Source organism: Watersipora subatra, chromosome 7 (genome assembly GCF_963576615.1).
Source record: "Watersipora subatra chromosome 7, tzWatSuba1.1, whole genome shotgun sequence".
In the NCBI taxonomy this organism is placed as follows: Eukaryota; Metazoa; Bryozoa; class Gymnolaemata; order Cheilostomatida; family Watersiporidae; genus Watersipora; species Watersipora subatra.
This window is the reverse complement of record NC_088714.1, coordinates 34,636,899-34,657,669: the sequence shown is the minus strand read 5'-3', so window position 1 is coordinate 34,657,669 and position 20,771 is coordinate 34,636,899. Positions and strand designations below refer to the sequence as shown.

General features: G+C 36.4%; 1 protein-coding gene across 1 annotated transcript in view; it reads right to left on the bottom strand.

The window, feature by feature from the left end:
- Positions 1-71: 71 nt before the first annotated feature.
- LOC137400702 (cilia- and flagella-associated protein 61-like) overlaps positions 72-20,771 on the bottom strand; it is a 30,464-nt gene continuing 9,764 nt past the window's right edge. Inside the window, exons 8-23 of the mRNA XM_068087034.1 lie at positions 20,005-20,184; positions 19,424-19,550; positions 18,092-18,376; positions 14,239-14,361; positions 13,991-14,124; positions 12,413-12,598; positions 11,000-11,146; positions 9,722-9,831; positions 8,333-8,445; positions 6,376-6,552; positions 5,085-5,303; positions 3,967-4,090; positions 3,469-3,671; positions 2,098-2,201; positions 1,300-1,390; positions 72-918 (exon numbers count right to left, since the gene is read on the bottom strand). Of these exons, the coding sequence (XP_067943135.1) occupies positions 718-918; positions 1,300-1,390; positions 2,098-2,201; positions 3,469-3,671; positions 3,967-4,090; positions 5,085-5,303; positions 6,376-6,552; positions 8,333-8,445; positions 9,722-9,831; positions 11,000-11,146; positions 12,413-12,598; positions 13,991-14,124; positions 14,239-14,361; positions 18,092-18,376; positions 19,424-19,550; positions 20,005-20,184 (2,524 nt within the window). The 3' untranslated portion in view covers positions 72-717. The remainder of the gene's footprint in view (positions 919-1,299; positions 1,391-2,097; positions 2,202-3,468; positions 3,672-3,966; positions 4,091-5,084; positions 5,304-6,375; positions 6,553-8,332; positions 8,446-9,721; positions 9,832-10,999; positions 11,147-12,412; positions 12,599-13,990; positions 14,125-14,238; positions 14,362-18,091; positions 18,377-19,423; positions 19,551-20,004; positions 20,185-20,771) is intronic.

Genomic DNA, 20,771 nt, shown 5'->3' with positions numbered 1-20,771 from the left:
GATTATACTACGGCAATAAAATTATGAGCTCTGTAAACTACAGCATTTACTCATCTTTCACCCATTTCCTGTTTATCTCATAATGTCAATCGTATGCTCTGTTCGCTAGTGTCAATCAATAGACACTCTAAAATAGAGCTGGAAAAATACAGCCACAATGTTACAATTACATCACAGAATAATTTCATATTTTGGGAAATGGTTGAAAAAAGTCAGAGTGCATTATTTTAATCCAAAACTGCTGTAGACCATATTTAAACTAATTCTAGTCTTTTTATATAACGATAGGCTGTGACAGTATGAAGTTTGGACATGCTCTCTAAGCATAACCACTGGCAGCGATGTCAAATCATTCCACATCTGAATATGGCATACTGAGCAAGTAGTCATGTGCGACCAAGGAGTTACTATGTAAGGAACTTTGAAGATTTAGACTGCCAGAATTGACGTTAAGCTGTTGGCGTGTCAGACAATATCAGGCTTGACATACATGGGCAGGTGATAATAGTTGTAGCTAAGGTTGGAGTGTCAGACCATGCCAAGCTTGGCATACATGAGCAGGCGATGATAGTTGTAACTAAAGTTGGAGTGTCAGACCATGCCAGGCTTGACATACATGGGCAGGTGATGATAGTTGTAGCTAAGGTTGGAGTGTCAGACCATGCCAGGCTTGGCATACATGGCCAGATGATAATAGTTGTAGCTAAGGTTGGAGTGTCAGACCATGCCAGGTTTGGCATACATGGGCAGGTGATAATAGTTGTAGCTGAGGTAGCTCAACAGTCTGGTCTCTACAGCCCTCTTCACTGATGTGTCAGCATACAACTCCTGCAGATTCTTCCGCTGTCCCTCGCTCAACTGTAGGTCTTCGTCTATCAATGTTCTTACCTTGTTCTCTAATGCACTCACGTCAGGGGCCTAGACAAACCACGAAATATGGCTGTTAGACTAATTTTATGATTTTTATGCTGAGATATGAAGCAAATCATAAGTTATGTTATTGGTCAAACTAACAGCAACAGGCAAGACCACAAAACAAGATTTGAGTAGGAGGTGTCCAAAACCACCACTACTCAAAGGGAGACATTCAAAGACTCAAAAGGAAAAGACTCAAAGGGAACCTAAGCGACGACATGCTAAAAGAGTATTCTACATTCACAACAATATCTCATATATTGTGATAAGTCTTTCAAATACATGATAAGTTATTCTGTGCTTTGGTGGGGCTGCATCCTGTTCAGTCACTCAAAAATGAAATCAATTTGAACTGTTGTGACTTAAATTAAATAGTAAACCTACCGGCTGGTTGACTAGCAGCTCCCTAATTTCATCCCTGAAGTCAGAGAATCTGTCATGATAAATGGCGAGAGCCCAAGCTTCTCTGAAGTAGCTGTAAGAATTATTGACAAGAGTGATAAACAGCATGTTCCTGCTATAGTCTATAATCAAAGTGTGAGTTATGTACACCTGCGGGGAAAACATCTATGAGAAATAATCAGCCAAACAGCAATATAGTAGCTTTGTGTCATGAATTTGTGTCATGCTTTCAAAGTCTTAATTGAGGACTTCACTCAAAACATTCCTGTTATAAAGTAAACGACGTCAAATTTAGAAAAATAAGTTGGTAACTGTGTTTGATTAACATCTGAACCAGTCTGTTCAGATGTCTGTTTTACTGCAGAAATTATATATATTGTGTAGCTATTCTTGAGTTCACTCGGACAACAAAGACCATTGTAATTACCATATATGGATATTATTGCTCTCAATTACTATCAAGTATAAATATTGCATTCAAAATTTTTGAATTAACTCAAGCTCATTGTTTCTATTAGTTAAGAACTAAAAGCTAGAAAGACAACTAGTGAGACAAGACAAACCCCTTGAAGTGACTGACATGCGCTCAACTTGCACACCAGCAGATGACAAATGTGACACTGCCAGCAGGTTGGCAGTGTCTGGAACTGTATGTAACCAACTTATCAGAACTTTCCTTAAACACTGTTTGAGTTATTTACTAGTTTATATTTGCTTTTTAAAGTTCATTTTCTTGTAAATTTTATTTTACTATCTTTCTAGTATTTGATTATATCTTACCTGAAGAAGTCTGTAATGAGACCCTCCTTGTATCTCTGCATGGCATTGTTCAAGAATCGCTGATGGACTCCATAGAGACAGAGAAGGTTGGAGACTTCTATTTCCTGTACGAACAGCCATGTTACCATGTACCGTACACCGTGTACCATGTACCATACACCATGTACCATGCACTATACACCATGTACCATACACCATGCACTATACACCAAGTACCATACACCATGTACCATATGCCATGTACCATACACCATGTACCATACACCATGTACCATACACCATGTACCATATATCTTATGGCAATGTATATAATGATAATGTACCATACATTATATTGTATAGCAAAGGATGAATGTTTGTTATGGAGTTGCTCACACGGCTTTTACTGTCCTAAAAGACATTCTGAGCACAAGATTCAGTTGGTCATTTTAGCTGGCTCTGCGCTTTATCAGTATTCACATAGCAGCACATAAACGAGCACGTCTATCAGCTTGAATGGCTACTCAAGTATCACGTAATGTGTGCATGTCTCACATGAGTTTAAAGTAGGGGCAATATGTTCAACGAAGCTGAGTTTTTACTGGAAAATAGGTTTTTAACTCCAAAAATGAGTCTTTTGAAAATCCAATAATGCAAAAACTTTTAACATAATAAACTAATAGTTGGCAAATTGAATTTTCATCTACACGTATATATAATATAATTTATACATCTGTAAGCTTCACACAAACATTAAACATCATTCATAACTTTTATGACACTTAGTCTTGTTGTAGTGTTTTTATCGAGTCTTTCTGAAAAAAGTTCGTAATTTTATTTAAAGCAACTTGAAAACTAGAAAAATCTGGTGTAAAGATTATCATTAACGAAGATCCAAAAATATTTTTTGTCGTTATAACTTTCCAGTGATAAACAAGTTACAAGAACACTTGACTTCTATGTCAACATTTTTTCAAATGAAGGAAAATGTGCGCATTAGGGAAACCACAGTACGTATTGATATTGGTGACACATCTATTGATTAATTCCTGAGTGAGAGCCTTATTCTACAAATATATCTATTCCATTATTGCATGCTCAACACACAGACGCAATTTGCAGCACCCCACATCAATGGAAATAGTTGTAAAAGCCTCGCTACTCCTTTACAACAATCAAACCCTTTGTTTCACCTGACTCGCTTTAACTTGTCCTGTATGTACATCAATGATGGCCTTGTTAATTGCGTTAATTGTTAATTTTATGTCTTGTTAATTGGACGTGCCATTGAAAAAAAATCCAATAACCTTTTGTTACACCATTTTACTATATGGGAACTTGAAAAAAACCCAGCAGGTCTGAGAAACGGCAGTTTATGAAGATATAGTTTACCTTTTTAGAAAGACAGGTGATTGTCTCAACCGTGCTGTAGATATTGAAATGCAACCGGAAGAAGTTATCCACATATGGTCCTTCTGTAGTTTTGCCAACAGGCTCTCCAGTAGAGAGTACCAAGCCATACTCTGGGTTCATCATGTGGATGGCTAGGGGCACATCTAAAGTTGGTTTGGCAATGTGGAGGTAGTGCAGGGAGCCTGTGCAAGTAATTGTGAAACAATCTTGTAAGTTCATACTGGCAACGTGAGAGAAAGAGATGACAAACCTGTTAGATACTTACAAGGTTCAAAATAAAACCATGCAGTTCTAACAACATGTAAATTATGGCTAGCTTGAGAACTGGAGTTGTCAGCACACTCCAGCTATGTTTTGTCAATATTTGATTACTTAAATCTTGTCTGAGAGCTATGAACCAACGCTTACACGGAGTCACATTCCTACATTATGAATAACATCTTCCTCTAATGTGGCTTGGTGAACCTGCTGACCTACCTGGCAACAAACCTCCTTGCACTTTAGGAGACCTATACACAGGCATCAGTTTCAGAGGGTCCTCTTCAGCCTCTTTGAGTGCCTCTAGGGTTGGATCAAACAACGGCAGCATCGCAGAAGCTAACTGTAACATCCATGGTTATTACTTTGACATAGAACATTGCACTTAACCCAACTTTCATCGGATAGTCTCTATCTTATAACAAAACTATATGCTTCTACAGACTGTGTATAACATAGGCATTAATAGAGAGCTACAATATACCGAGTTGACTGCTAAATATTGAAATAAATTAATTGCTGTACTTAGTTCCAGTAGATATAACAGTGCTATACATGTAGATAACGGCGCTATACATGTAGATAACAGTGCTATACATGTAGATGTTGCCCAGTGTCGACTATTGCAGTAAACCCTTTTGTACCAAGGAATTTGTTATAACATATTCTTTTAATTAATGCAGATATCGGTAGATATTCCTGAGATCATTGGAGTGTATTATTTGTACTAAAAACTCATTATTACTCATTAGTGCAGTGTATTCCTTAACTAATAACTATTGCTATATTGCTTGTTAGTACAGTGTGTTCCTTTAACTATAACCAGTGTTTTATTGCTTGTTAGTGCAATGCATTCCTTAACCAATAACTATTGCTTTATCGCTTGTTAGTGCAGTGTATTCCTTAACCAATAACTATTGCATTATTGCTTGTTAGAGCAATGTATTCCTTAACCAATAACTATTGCTTGTTAGTGCAGTGTATTCCTTAACCAATAACTACTGCATTATTGCTTGTTAGTGCAGTGTATTCCTTAAACAGTAATAACTATTGCTTTATTGCTTGTTAGTGCAGTGTAATGTTTGACCGATGTCCAACACTAGTTAGTGCATAAGCTCCTTCAATCATTATAATTACTTATCGTACAAAATATTTAGTCCTTGAGCAATCAATAGTTCACACAAGGGTAATATCTCGAGTTCCCTACATATTCAATATAGACATTACAGGAGGCTGTTAGCATACCCCTCAGTGGAGGTAAGTTCTGAAGGCTCCAACACTGAACATTTATCATTTAACACATGAGAATGACACTCATTTATGATAGCTTATCTTACCTCAATTCCTATTTCTTTGCTGTTAAAGTTTTTATGTGTCCAAGGCTCGGCGTGATATCTTCGTTGATATTTAGTCAGGGAACCAGCAGCCCTTATGGAGATGTCATTAGTATGAAATGTGGAGTCTATGACAAGCTTGCCATCAAAGACAAGGCATGCATTATTGACTGCCTGGAAGGCATCAAGGTCAACTCTCTTAGTCGTGTAGCTGAACAACACCTGCAATGAAGTATTTAATTAATCAATTTAACATGATTTTAATTTTAAATGAAAGTCATCAAAATTGCTTTGCTGCCGTTTTTTCAGTTGGCTTGCTGTCTGTCGGAAATCGACAATGACTTGCATCTTAGCGATGCAGGCTTGGGTCAAGCTGTATGGTAGAGAAGAGGTGACCCAGTTCTCAGTATCTACCACTTCCGGAACTGTCAGATTAACCTAAAGGGATGCCTTTGCAACACGTCCAGTCTGACAGAACCAAGTAGCCATTTCAGTTGCCCAATGTGCAAAGGACAGAGGTAGATCTTTAACATGCCCACGTTGTCAGTGTGGTACATGGGGCCTCCAAGTTATGGTCTAGGTCCGAAAGACCCAACAATTTGGGGTTGAAAGCTAGCTGAGAGCTTTTTGTCAGATCGGCATTAAGCAGGAATCAAACCTCCAATCCCATGGTTGACAGGCAAAGACGCTGCCGCTAGGCCACCCTGACACCGTATTTCAGCTTAAAGATCATATCGATAAAAAGTAGATTAACTTTAAATTTAGAGTTGACAAGGTTTGAAGCGAAACCCATAATCAATAAAACCTTGAATCAATGAAATTCTTTTAATCAACCTTCTTTATGCGTGTTTACCTTTTAGTTTAGATATATAATAACAGTGAAGAACATTTATTTTCATCAAACCTAAAGAACAGGAGTAAATATTGTAAGTTTAAGTAACTGAGGAAACAAAAAGATAAGTACTTTTTAAAACTGGTTTGCATTCTTTGTTTACTCTAAATATATAAAGTGAATTCATTTAAATATTTACTTAGAACTGAAGTTTTGAGTATGGGCTAAAAGCTACATGTCTATAAACTTACATGACTGTTAAGTTTTTAGCATTAAAGTAGCTTTGATTAAACTTCATCGAGATAATTTTTATCTCACTTGACATTGTTTCTCAGAAACTACATCAAGATTGACTTAATATGTACTTAATATGTACTTAATATGTACCCAGTATGTTCTAAGTTAATCTGATCCTGTCAAAAAAGAATTTGTCAATAAAAAACACAAACTTGAAATGCTTACGGAACAAGGAGTAGTAAACGTCCCGTCTGGAGTGAGGAAAGTCAGCTCCGTGATATTTTGGCCAGCATTGACTTGCCAGTCAGCAAGAATAGCCTCTTCCTCTACTTTTATACCGTGTTCTTCTACCATGGCAGCTTTGACAGCAGCTTCCACAACTGGATTGTTGAAACACGATATCTACAACATAAATTATAACTAGGCTGACTTATACACTTACTTCATCTCACTTATCAGTATTTACTTCTGGTTTGCAAAGCTTACATTCCTGCTAGCCCATCCTCACACACAGACAAATTTATTCAAAGGCTTTAATAATAGCATCCAAGTTTTGGAAGTTTTGGAATCTGAGGTTTGCGAGGTAGAGTTTCTTGTGTTAGAACTAGCAATCTTTAGAAAGAAAAAACCAATGTACAATCCAGAATTTTTGTAATTACTGTATTCCTCGTTCCCAGAAGATTTAAACCAAAGTTTGGATCACTGCTTAAAGTACAATATGTACATGATCATGTTGCATCTTAGGCTGCTCGCTGACAGTCATGAATATAATATTTTTGTTGCAATCGTATTCCAGAGAGGTCAAGAAAACTTTATTTAAGATGAACATATTTATATTGATACTGAAATCAGTGATGCAAGGATTGAACTTTAAACCTGCTTTATAACTGCTCTGCTTCCATCTCCAAACATCTTAATTGAGTGTACAAGAGACAGCTATGTACCTAAAGTTAACTGGGTGCACAAGAGACAGCTACGTATCTAAAGTTAACTGGGTGCACAAGAGACAGCTACGTACCTACAGTTAACGGAGTGTACAAGAGACAGCTATGTACCTAAAGTTAACTGGGTGCACAAGAGACAGCTATGTACCTAAAGTTAACTGGGTGCACAAGAGACAGCTACGTACCTAAAGTTAACTGGGTGCACAAGAGACAGCTACGTACCTACAGTTAACTGAGTGTACAAGAGACAGCTATGTACCTAAAGTTAACTGGGTGCACAAGAGACAGCTACGTATCTAAAGTTAACTGGGTGCACAAGAGACAGCTACGTACCTACAGTTAACGGAGTGTACAAGAGACAGCTATGTACCTAAAGTTAACTGGGTGCACAAGAGACAGCTATGTACCTAAAGTTAACTGGGTGCACAAGAGACAGCTACGTACCTAAAGTTAACTGGGTGCACAAGAGACAGCTACGTACCTACAGTTAACTGAGTGTACAAGAGACAGCTATGTACCTAAAGTTAACTGGGTGCACAAGAGACAGCTACGTACCTAAAGTTAACTGGGTGCACAAGAGACAGCTACGTACCTACAGTTAACTGAGTGTACAAAAGACAGCTATGTACCTACAGTTAACTGGGTGCACAAGAGACAATTACATACCTACAGTTAACTAGGTGCACAAGAGACAGCTACGTACCTACAGTTAACTGACTGTACAAGAGACAGCTACGTACCTACAGTTAACTGAGTGTACAAAAGACAGCTACGTACCTACAGTTAACTGAGTGTACAAGAGACAGCTATGTACCTACAGTTAACTGGGTGCACAAGAGACAACTACATACCTACAGTTAACTGGGTGCACAAGAGACAGCTACGTACCTACAGTTAACTGAGTGTACAAGAGACAGCTACGTACCTACAATTAACTGAGTGTACAAGAGACAGCTACGTACCTACAATTAACTGAGTGTTCAAGAGACAGCTACGTACCTACAGTTAACTGGGTGCACAAGAGACAACTACATACCTACAGTTAACTGAGTGTAAAAGAGACAGCTACGTACCTACAGTTAACTGAGTGCACAAGAGACAGCTACGTACTTACAGTTTGCTAGATATATCAAGTGACCTGTAGACCTGACACTCTGATACAATCAGATCTATGCATGTAATGTACTAACATCTCACACAACAACATTCACATCCTACCATGTAATTGCATCACTCACCCCTTCCACAGGTGTCTTTACATGCACAATATCAGCAGGAGCAACTCCAAGTTGCATCAGAGTCTGTATAGTAGTGTAACTCCTCAGGCAGCTGCCGTGCACCACCACTTTACCTGTATGTTTAGTTAATAATACAATCAAATGTTATGGTCTCGCTATTGTAAGCATGCGGTGTTCATATTGTACTTATGTAGTTAGTCAGAAGTTGGAGAGCGACCGCAGTCAAACCCATAGGATATGCTTTGTTAACAGCTAGCTAGCAGAGCTTCCAAAAGCTCAGATAGTTTCCTTTTCACTGAGCTAAAGCTAAGATAGAGTTTGTACCCATTACATACTCTAGTATTCACTGGATGCCATGATGATACACTTATGACAAACTATATAGTTCAGTTTATACTGTGCAAACTTGTGAATTTGCTTGCTTTTAAATAAGAGTTTTTAGTTGGTTAAACGTTACTCAAAAGGTAGTAGCCTTCCTTTCGGCTGAGAAATATGAGACTCATAGACTAAATTCTTGAGAAAGATGTTTTTTAGCAAGGTCAATTAGCCATTCTAGAGGTAAGAGCATTTCTATTATTTCTAGAACAGCTAGTACTAATAGAATATATTCTAATAAGAGTATTTCTATTACTAGCGCAAAAATCAAGGAATTAATTTTGCTTCAATTTCGAACCTTAAAAAAGGGAAAGACAACTCTTTTTTGTGTACAGTTAAATCTCATATACACGGAACAGCGTGTTCAGATCGGTGACACAAAAAAATGTACAGTTTAAAAGTTGAGAAGATTATGTATTTCTATTATATTGCCAAGATAATTACTTATTTACAGAATTATTTGCAAAAAACTGTAAAAATTAAAAGATAAGAGACGACTTGTTTTTTCAAATTAAACATTAAGTACAACTATGTTTTTTGTCACATAAACATTACAGCGTATAAAATGACTCCCAAGAACCAATAAAGAACCAATCTTTTCTTTGCACAAGCAGTGATATGATATGCAGTCAAACTTAGAAGTTACTTCTATTAAACACAGGTTCTAACTAATAGTCCTTAACAAAACCATGAGAAATAGAAAAAAAATGCTACAACTATACACGTAAATTTATGGGTCTCATCATTGAAGGTGACAATCACTGAAACAAATAGCCATTTTGAATCTATGGGCTGATATTGTTGCCATCATCAAAATAATGCAACAAAAGTGATATATTCCTAACTCGCAATATAAATGTACATAGCTGGCTTGTGAAGTCATAACAATGCTCTAAAAGGCACACACGTGTTTCTAATTTAGATTTACTATCACTGCTCCTAAAGCCACATTTTAAAACTGCTGTACAAATAAGCATGAACCTTATTTTGCTTAAAACAGACAACAAGTCATACCCTTATACTGGCTATTGACAATATTTTCTTCCATCCAGAAGAGTGCAACAGCTGCATCGTAGTCATCATTGACCACAAACAGGTTCTTCGGTGGGTCACCCTCAAACCACCTGTGAGAGAAGGATTGCAGCTAATAGAAGTGATTATAGACAGTTTATTAGAGTGGAAAGTTTTTGAGGTATTCACGATATTGAAGCCTAGTTTGAATTTCATACAGCTGAGAAGCCCGACCCTAATCTTATTTTGTTGGGCCCAAGCCTAACTCATTCTGTGGGGTCCTATGCTGGGCTCACCCAACTATGGTACAATTTTTCTGGAATATGAGTGCTTCAGCTGCTATGCTCCTTAGCAGTCAGGAAACCGGATACGCCCAACCATGTTTTCATCTTTACCTCAAACCATCAAGAATTGCTTAAGGCTACAAAGTTGATATTTTTTTGTGGTAAGGCTAACGATTAACATTGGCAACAGCACATTGAGCAATACATTGTTACAATTAGTAATGAAGTTGAATTTGTTGCTTTATGCAAAAAAGATGTAATTCATACCTAGGTTATTATAAAAATTGGTTTTATTTTTTCATCGCACTATATATGTTCAATGTACTGTAAAATCAAATAAGGTCACACAAAACATAAAAACCATGTTTTAGCTGCTCCAAATATAATTACTAGAATTTTGACAGTCAGGTGTGCCATAAGAAATAGTCAGGTGTGCCATGAGAGATAGTCAGGTGTGCCATGAGAGATAGTCAGATGTGCATAGAGAGATAGTCAGATGTGCATAGAGAGATAGTCAGGTGTGCCATGAGAGATAGTCAGATGTGCATAGAGAGATAGTCAGGTGTGACATGAGAGATAGTCAAGTGTGCCATGAGAGATAGTCAGGTGTGCCATGAGAGATAGTCAGATGTGCATAGAGAGATAGTCAGGTGTGCCATGAGAGATTATTTCAGAATGCAGCAAGGTGGTCACCAAGGTGGTTGTGTAGTGCACATTGTAGCATGAGAGGTTACTAAACCAAAATTCTGGGTTTGAATCTCACGTGATGCAATCTTCTTTCCTCTACGTCCAAGCGTGACTTCGATGGACAGACGCAGCTCTTATTATAGTAAAGACTGCAATTTACTTGCACACGCTCAAATCTAAGACATTCCATTATGAATGATAAAGTAGACGTTAGTTTACTACAAGCTAGAGATATATCTATGGTTGCATCAAACATATCAAATGCACACAAGTTCATCTCCAATTAAAGCTAGCAGCAATAGCTCAGTACCTGTCTGGGCTGGTAGGAGGAAACTCTACAGTCGAGTTAGGGTCAAGGCCAGTTGGCATGGGATACTGATGCTGCTCTCCAGTAGATAGAATCAGGTGGTCATATGACACCAACTTCTCCCCATTTACATAAACCTGCTTCTTTGATCTGCAATTATATAGTTCTTTTTCTTTCCTTGCATGAATTTGAGCAACATTGAATGGCATGAAGTATAGCCACACTTAGTTTCATATGGTGTCATATTTATGTTTACAGCACGCTCTATAGTATACTCTATTGCACCATTCATGGTGCACTCTATGGTGTGTTTCTATTGCTCTATGATACATCCTATAGAGTGCTCCATGGTTCATTGGTATGGCATATTCTATGACATGTTTATGCATTTATGGTGTGCTTTCTGAGGCATTCAATATGTTTTTACAACATGTCCATGATGGTGTGTTCCCTGTTTGTATATGGTGTGTTCCCTGTTTATATATGGTGTGTTCACTGTTTGTATATGGTGTGTTCCCTGTTTATATATAGTGTGTTCACTGTTTGCATATGATGTGTTCTCTGTTTATATATGGTGTGTTCACTGTTTGTATATGGTGTGTTCCCTGTTTATATATGGTGTGTTCACTGTTTGTATATGGTGTGTTCCCTGTTTATATATGGTGTGTTCACTGTTTATATATGGTGTGTTCACTGTTTGTATATGGTGTGTTCCCTGTTTATATATGGTGTGTTCACTGTTTGTATATGGTGTGTTCCCTGTTTATATATGGTGTGTTTGCTGTTTGTATATGGTGTGTTCCCTGTTTATATATGGTGTGTTCACTGTTTGTATATGGTGTGTTCCCTGTTTATATATGGTGTGTTCACTATTTGTATATGGTGTGTTTCCTGTTTATATATGGTGTGTTCATGGAGTGTTTATAAGGAGTTTGTAGTGTGTTTATGTTGTTTATATTGTGAGTTAATAATTTTTTATGTTATTATAATGTCCTTATAATGGTGTGCTCAATGCTCATGCTATGTTTATAGTGTATTCCTGATGTGCTTATGATGTGATTATAGAGTGCTCATGATGTGTTAATAGTAGCTGTATGACATGCTCATGCTGTGTACACTGTACAATGCATTTTGTAGCAGGCTGTCATTTTCTCTACTCTATAATATTGTGCATGGAAGTGTTCGTGTTGTTTTGTATGAAAGTCAATATTTATCATTTACTCCACAACAATGTATAACGAGCCTTTGCCTGCCAATTTAACAAAGAAAAAGAGTCCACAGCCAACGTAAGGTTGCAGTATTCTGCATCCGACGGTAAGGTGAATGCTGTGTTTTTATTTAATCGTGGCCTTTCTTAGCAAAGAACTATCTGGCATAAGGAAAAAGACTCAACATTAATATACCCAAAGCACTCACCTGTCTATTTTGGTCATTTTCCCATAAACTACTGTGACCCATGACCTTAAAGAGGTCTTTGCATAGTCAGCCTCATTATAGCAGTGTTCCGTGCCTAGTAGGTTCTCTCGTAATGGGTCGGGTCCGAGCTCACCCGGTAAACCGTGTGGCGATATTAGAGTTAAGTTGTTGAACTTCAGATGAGGGCTACAAGCAATATAAGAGCGTAAATGAAACAAATATATAGGCATAAAGATGCTTTCAAGGTCAAACTGTGTCCTAAATAACTAGCAGTGACACTACTTGAATATGACTTCTTAAATATGTGATCACATCACATTCTACTAGAGTTTATCAGTAAGTATGAATATTTTTTACCATTTAAGATTTTAGCTGTTGTTTGAGGTGATCTGACTGCCAGGATGTTTCAAGATTAAAATCGACAAAACTGTATCGCGGTTAAAATGCTCAGAAGCAAAATACCTGCCCAGACTTTCTCAAAAATGAGTTTTTCAATAGTCATGCTTCCTGTTTGTCCCTCTCATTATTGAGCAGGTTTATTCTTTTGAACGGTAATAGTGAAGGTAGCTGGGAGCTTTAATTAAGCCAAAAAGGGCTTAATTGTACCTTTGAAATTCTTTTAGGGTTGACCTGTCATATTTCGTACTGAGCATTTCATTTGTAAAACATTTAAAAACTAATTCTGAATTCCTATTGTTTCATTTAGAAAAGCAGTCTGCATGGTTTAATGCACAAAAGTGTTCGCGATATACAGCAGTTTTTACAAGAATAAATTGCATTACAGTCCATCCATCTAATTTTGGCCTCTATAATTGAATGTTTCATATTGCTTTCCCTGAAAATGCATAATATTCAGCCAAGAAACAATGTGAATTAGCCATAAAGTTTATTACCAACTACCCCACTTTGTAGGTATGCTATTAACTTAAAATTGTTACTTTCTTATATTTACCTTTAGTCTTTAGTATATATAAGTTTTTTAGTGCCAAAGCTTATATTTTATTAGCATTTGAAAATCGTTCTCCGTGAATTTATAAAAAAGTTTTTATTTATTTTTATATCAAAAATCATACCATTTACACGTGTGATATTTTAGCCTTTTAGTATAGTTGCAGCATAAGTAATGGAACTGATAATGTTTATGCAATTATGATCTTTAAATCGTGACATCAGCAGCAGATATTTGAAGGAATGCTGCTTATTTCAACAGCATTACAGCTTACAAAGGTGATCCACATTCTTTAAAGAACAACATTAAAACTAGATTTAGAAAATATTTTGATTTGTTGAAAAACTACAGATATTACAATATTACTAAACATACATTTGGATTGGAGGAAAAACGAGGTATACATTTACATGTACTAGAAAATATTTCCCGCAAATTCCTACAAAAAACCCCAACAAATAAGGAAATACATCTATGAACTTTGATCTTGAGTATAAGATTGAACCATAAAAGATTTTGCTGTCAAAACTCGTCAAAATCGCCCTAGTTTCTTTTTTGACGTTTGAAATTTGATCTAGTAAAACATTTAAAATGTGTTCTTCTTGTGGCTAACGTAACAACAAAATTACCAGAAAACGAGTGTCTCCAGGTATGCGAGGGCAGCAGTTGAGGCTCCAACCACCACGATCCTCGCATTAATCGTCACCTTAAGCTCCAGGGTAAGCTTCCTGTTAAGGTGACACAGGGCGTATGGTTCCTTTCGCTACAAAACAGCAATGATGAAAATAAACAAAATAGTTGTAATGTTAAAACTATTATACTCTACAGTGTTGATATTATATCTACTTTCGTGTTTGATAAAACATTTTATAGACACCTGTAACACTCTGTCAGTCGGTGCACGGTCTTCCAAGATGTCTAGAGGGTAAATAATTTGTCTCCTTGGCCTAACTGGCACCATCTCATTCATACAGGTCACCATTGAGTGTCTACCAACTTCCTGCAAATAAAACATTCTGATTTTTCATAATAGAGTTGTTTGATGCTTGTTTTATCACATTTGGACTCATGTTTATCAGACTACACATCAAATGTAAATGTACTGCATGACCATGTGACCTTTCAACTGTATACTTAAGTTAAATGTGTGACCTTCTAACGGTGTACTTATGTTAACTGTGTGGCCTTCTAACTGTGTGCCCTCATAGCCTTGTACCTTAATTGCCGAGCCGACTTCATGGTTCATTGCTACATATATACTAAGCAGCAACAGCACTTTAAGGCCGGTTCACACTATATCGCCGTATCTCGGCGTTTCCCTTTCGGCGTTCATCGTCGATTATGTGAACCGTGAATTGATGGCATCGACGAAGCATCGCGGACACGTCGGGAAAGTTTGTAGCTGTCAAACTTTCCCGATAGTTCGCGGAGCATCGACGACAGCACGTGTAATGTGAACCATTTCGGCGAAGACAATTCGCAATCGCGGATAGCGTGGTTTCTGTTTATGATAATTGCTGCAGGACTATATTACACTCGTTGGACTAGCAGGGACCAGAGACACACGACAACATTTTTATACTGACTCGTTTTGTTTATGATAAGTTTATGAAAATATTCTTGTAAGGCCTATGTATATTTACTCACCGAAAAAAACATTTCACAGTTCTCATTGCGCAATGTATAATAGAGTGCGTTAAATTGTCCTTGATTTCTTCTCTTCTAGGCTGGACGCACCTACCATCTTCTTTTATGCCTCTTTCAGGTGTAAAGCTCTGCTGCTGCCGTTGTCTAAGTCGGTTGCTTCGTCTGAGCAATGCTAAGACAATTACTTTTCTTAGTTTTAATTTTCTATCCATCTTCAACAAAAGCGATCACTCGATGCGCGTGGTACTAGCTTTTGCTACTAAACCGAAACGCGAATGTTTACGCGCGTCTCAATGGTCTGTTATTAATTAGGCCACGCCCATCGCTGACGCTCCAGTGACCGCATTATATATGAGAACGTAATCTCGACGACTGTTCCCTGATACAAACGCGGAAGGCTTTGTGCTAGTGTGAACATTGTCATCATCGACAATCACCGAAGTATTGTTGCATCAACGCCGAGTTACGGCGACATAGTGTGAACCAGCCTTTATTAGTGGCGCCAGATGTAATAATAAATGAAAATAATGAGGATGCCACAAAATATTTTCATGCAAAAACATTTGAGAAGATGCTAAGCTTGTATAAATGCAAAGACAAAAACACTAAAAACTTCCAAATGTAACGTATACAGTAACATGTATACGTATAGTACACATATACGTTATTATTACATGTTACTTACTGTAACGTTTACGTTACAGTAAGTATACATGTAATGTAAAGTACACGTATATGTATAGTACGCGTACTATGTATAGTACGCTTATATATGTATAGTACGCGTATATGTATAGTACACGTATATGTATAGTACGCGTATAAGAATAGTACGCGTATATGTATAGTACGCGTATATGTATAGTACGCGTATATGTATAGTACGCGTATATGTATAGTACATGTATATGTATAGTACAAGTATATGTATAGTACACGTATGTATAGTACACATATGTATAGTACATGTATAGTACACGTATATGTATAGTACATGTATATGTATAGTACGCGTATATGTATAGTACGCGTATATGTATAGTACGCGTATATGTATAGTACGCGTATATGTATAGTACGCGTATATGTATAGTACGCGTATATGTATAGTACGCGTATATGTATAGTACCCGTATATGTATAGTACGCGTATATGTATAGTACATGTATATGTATAGTACGCGTATATGTATAGTACGCGTATATGTAAAGTACGCGTATATGTATAGTACATGTATATGTATAGTACACGTATATGTATAGTACAGGTATATGTATAGTACAGGTATATGTATAGTACACGTATATGTATAGTACATGTATATGTATAGTACACGTATATGTATAGTACATGTATATGCATAGTACACGTATATGTATAGTACAGGTATATGTATAGTACAGGTATATGTATAGTACAAGTATATGTATAGTACATGTATATGTATAGTACATGTATGTATAGTACATGTATAGTACACGTATATGTATAGTACACTTATGTATAGTACACATATATGTATGAACAACATATTTTACCTACAACGGACATACAACATGAACAGCTGATATCCGGTACGTTGACAGTAGATAAACAAGTGAAGCAATAGATAAATGGCAGCGAGTTATTGATACAATTGATACAATATTGACTTGTTTTCTTAATACATGTATTATAATTATCAGGCAATCAATAACTTGTTCATAAGATGCTGTCTATGAACAAGTCTGTAAAAGGCACCTTAGCAATTACTAAAGTGTTACGAAGAAAGACGTTTGTATTCCTTTAAGGTTACCTATTAGTAAAGTTTTCCTCATTATAGAAGAGTCGACATTATCAACATGATGAAAGTTATTCCTCAAACATTGCCCAAGCTCCTAACGTATTTCTAGCCTTAGATATCTTTTTAACATTAACATTAGTAACATTAGTCACATAGGGTAACATTAGTCACATAGGGTAACATTAGTCATATAGGGTAACATTAGTCACATAGGGTAACATTAGTCACATAGGGTAACATTAGTCACATTAGTCACATAGGGTAACATTAGTCACATAGGGTAACATTAGTAACATAGGGTAGCATTAGTAACATAGGGTAACATTAGTAACATTAGTCACATAGGGTAACATTAGTCATATAGGGTAACATTAGTCACATAGGGTAACATTACTCACATAGGGTAACATTACTCACATAGGGTAACATTAGTCACATTAGTCACATAGGGTAACATTAGTCACATAGGGTAACATTAGTAACATAGGGTAGCATTAGTAACATAGGGTAACATTAGTAACATTAGTCACATAGGGTAACATTAATAACATTAGTCACATAGGGTAACATTAGTCACATAGGGTAACATTAATAACATTAGTCACATAGGGTAACATTAGTAACATTAGTCACATAGGGTAACATTAGTAACATAGGGTAGCATTAGTAACATAGGGTAACATTAGTAACATAGGGTAACATTAGTAACATTAGTCATATAGGGTAACATTAATAACATTAGTCACATAGGGTAACATTAATAACATTAGTCACATAGGGTAACATTAATAACATTAGTCACATAGGGTAACATTAATAACATTAGTCACATAGAGTAACATTAATAACATTAGTCATATAGGGTAACATTAATAACATTAGTCACATAGGGTAACATTAATAACATTAGTCACATAGGGTAACATTAGTAACATTAGTCACATAGGGTAACATTAATAACATTAGTCACATAGGGTAACATTAGTTTTTACTATTGTAAGATCCATATCTGTATGAAGTTAAACTTAGAGACTCAGAAAAAATACTGCTTTGAAGTGGATTCCTGAACTTTCAACTTAGTATAACAACACTTTATTAACTGCACCAGCCATTCACAACGGATATCATTAAATAACTGCGTAGCTACTTATTATCTGCGCTTTGTCTGCACACCTTACAACCTCTCACAGCACACGAGCCAGCCAGGGTGCTAGCATATATGATATTTATTATGGTGCATTCTGACAGCTCATTGGTGGAACATGCCATTTAGATTTCATGTGAAGTTGCCATCCATACCTTGGAGAGGCTGCTCGGGCCAAACACTGGATAGTAAAGACTTGTCTTGTATGATTTCCTCAAGATTTCTTTGAGGAAATGTTTAGTGAAGTGGTTAAAAATTGGATTGATCGCGAAGTGGTGGAGGTGGGCGTGCTCAGTTCTGCCATGGTGATTAAAGTATATGAAGTCTTCGATGTTGTAGTGTGAGCGGATATACTCGATGTCTTCTTCTCCACGGATGATGGCCACACCTACTACTTGCTCATGCACCTCGGCCACATAGGCCCTCATTTCTGTCCCATCCTATGGAACAGTGTTCAAGGAATCAGTATTCTACCTTTATATTACCAGAAAAATGTAATCAAAATATTAACTTTAAACAGAAAAATGTTTTTAAAACAAGAATATTGCCTTGTAATATATATAGTAATATAAAGATAGTAAAGATTCAACTTACTTCCCATACCAACTTTTTAACATGCAAACATAAAATTTGATTTTATATTTTATTTCGTATTAGTCTCAACACCTAAAATAATTTCCAACATTTGACTTTCTTTTTATAAAATATCAGTTTTTAGATAAAGGCAAAGAGCCTGATAAAAATAAAACCTAAAATATGAAATATATAGCAATAATGAATATATAGCAGACATAAACTAGAGGCATTCAAACATGCTTCACCCTAAGCTAGAGTAAATAACACAGCGTATCTCTATCACTACTTCTACTTCAGATCCTAAATTAATGTATCGCTGAACCTAGACATCATCTGTGTGCTAAAAAGCTAAAAGCTATAGAACCTTTTTGTATTAATTACTACTTCAAAAAGCTCAAGATTTAATTATAAGTTAGTTTCCTGTGTGAACTTTTTACAAAGTTGTTTTATACTTCTTCAGTTCTAATGTTATGTGTAATTACATACAGCATTGATTAAAGAATTATTGTATGTTTTTGAGCTGTGGAACCAATTAAAAAAATACTGTGTAATCCTATGAAAATGTTTGCTCCAACATATGACTGTCTTCACATATGATGTAAATTTCAGAACGAATTAATTAATGATACATCCATGTATGAGTGTATTATCAATAACAAAGTTTTTGACATTAATAGATCGTTATTTATTAGAATCAGCAAATCTAGCAATGCGATAACTCTATTGATAACTCTATCAGACACCTTTTGCGGAAGTAATAAAAACAGAACTTCACTACGAATATAAGGGCTATACAGTATATACATACCTCAATTTTGTAATTAGTTTTTGGTCACTGTAAGTCTCTAGTCTGATGTACTACAAATAGTATGATAGTTACTAGAATAAACTGTAAAATGACGGCCACCCACCTGATCCCGTCTGACAGCAAAATACTGATTGAGGTCAGCAAGGAGATTTTCCTTGTGAGTGAGAGAAGCCACTAGTAACTCAACAGACTCCTTGTCTTTTCTGATAGCATCTCTTATGAGCAGATCTCTATCAATATATATGTATAACTTCTGCTATCATTGGAACTCTACTGATATATACAGAACTCTAGTTGGCTATACAGCTAGGATTTTGACAGTAGCTCAAATGATGAAACAATTGGTAGCCAAACCAATAAGGTAATTAGTTCACATTTTGTTGAAAAAAGATTTTGGCTCTCAATAGTTTCCAATGCGATTTTCACTTGATATTTCAAAACTGCTGCCTACTGAAGCTTTTAAAAATGCTCTCATTTATGATGACTATCAAAATTTAACCAGTCCGATTTCACAAAGTTTTGCAGAAACAATGCCGTAAAAGTACCAACTTTTTTGATGTTATGTAATCAGAAGATATTCAATATGAAGCTGAAACCTGCTCATGTTCTGCTGACTAAATACAAACCTATTCATTGTTGAATGCTGAAGACTAATTACACTTTAATCAACAGGAAACCACCTACTCAGAAAGACCCATCTTGTGAAAGACATAAAGCTCGTGAGAAAGGTTGCTTGTGATGCGGGGAGTGACCCTTAGAAACTTCTGCAAGAGTGGAAACTCAGGCACGAGGTGGGGGACAGTCATAACAGCAAATTCTTTATTAGGAAGCCGATTGAAAGCTTCTCTCAGCAGGTCCAAAGACCTGCAAACAAACTTGGGTTTCGTACCGATTGCCACCTAAACCCACAAAATTACAATCCAGAAACATATTATAGTTGAAGCAGTATACAAGAAAAACATGTAGTAGGCATCTGGAAAAAAAGGAGTGGATGTATTTGAGCTGTAATTTTTTATCAAATGGCCCACCTTGTGCATCCTTTGGAAAATATCACATAAAAGACCCTTTATTATTAAAACACAGTCAAAGAAATAAACCAAGAGACGAGACAATCATACAAATGAGCTTTATATATAAAAAACATTTTAATGTTTAACGCAACACTTGTACTTTGAGGTACATACAATATTAAAATGCTACGTTTGGTGTCAAGCCCAAACAAAAGGATGTAGCAAATTGGATAACATAGCTTGTGTCATTATCACTTAGATGAGTCTGCTGAAGAGGTCAATGTGGAGAGGTAAATGTAAAGGCCTACAAGGGTCTGTCCCGGAGAAGGCAGGATGCATCTTCATTCACAACGACTATCCATGGCCCCGCACTTTATATTATACCTGAAGCTCTGTTATACTAATAGAATAGCATATTTTATAGCTTTACGCAAAAGACTT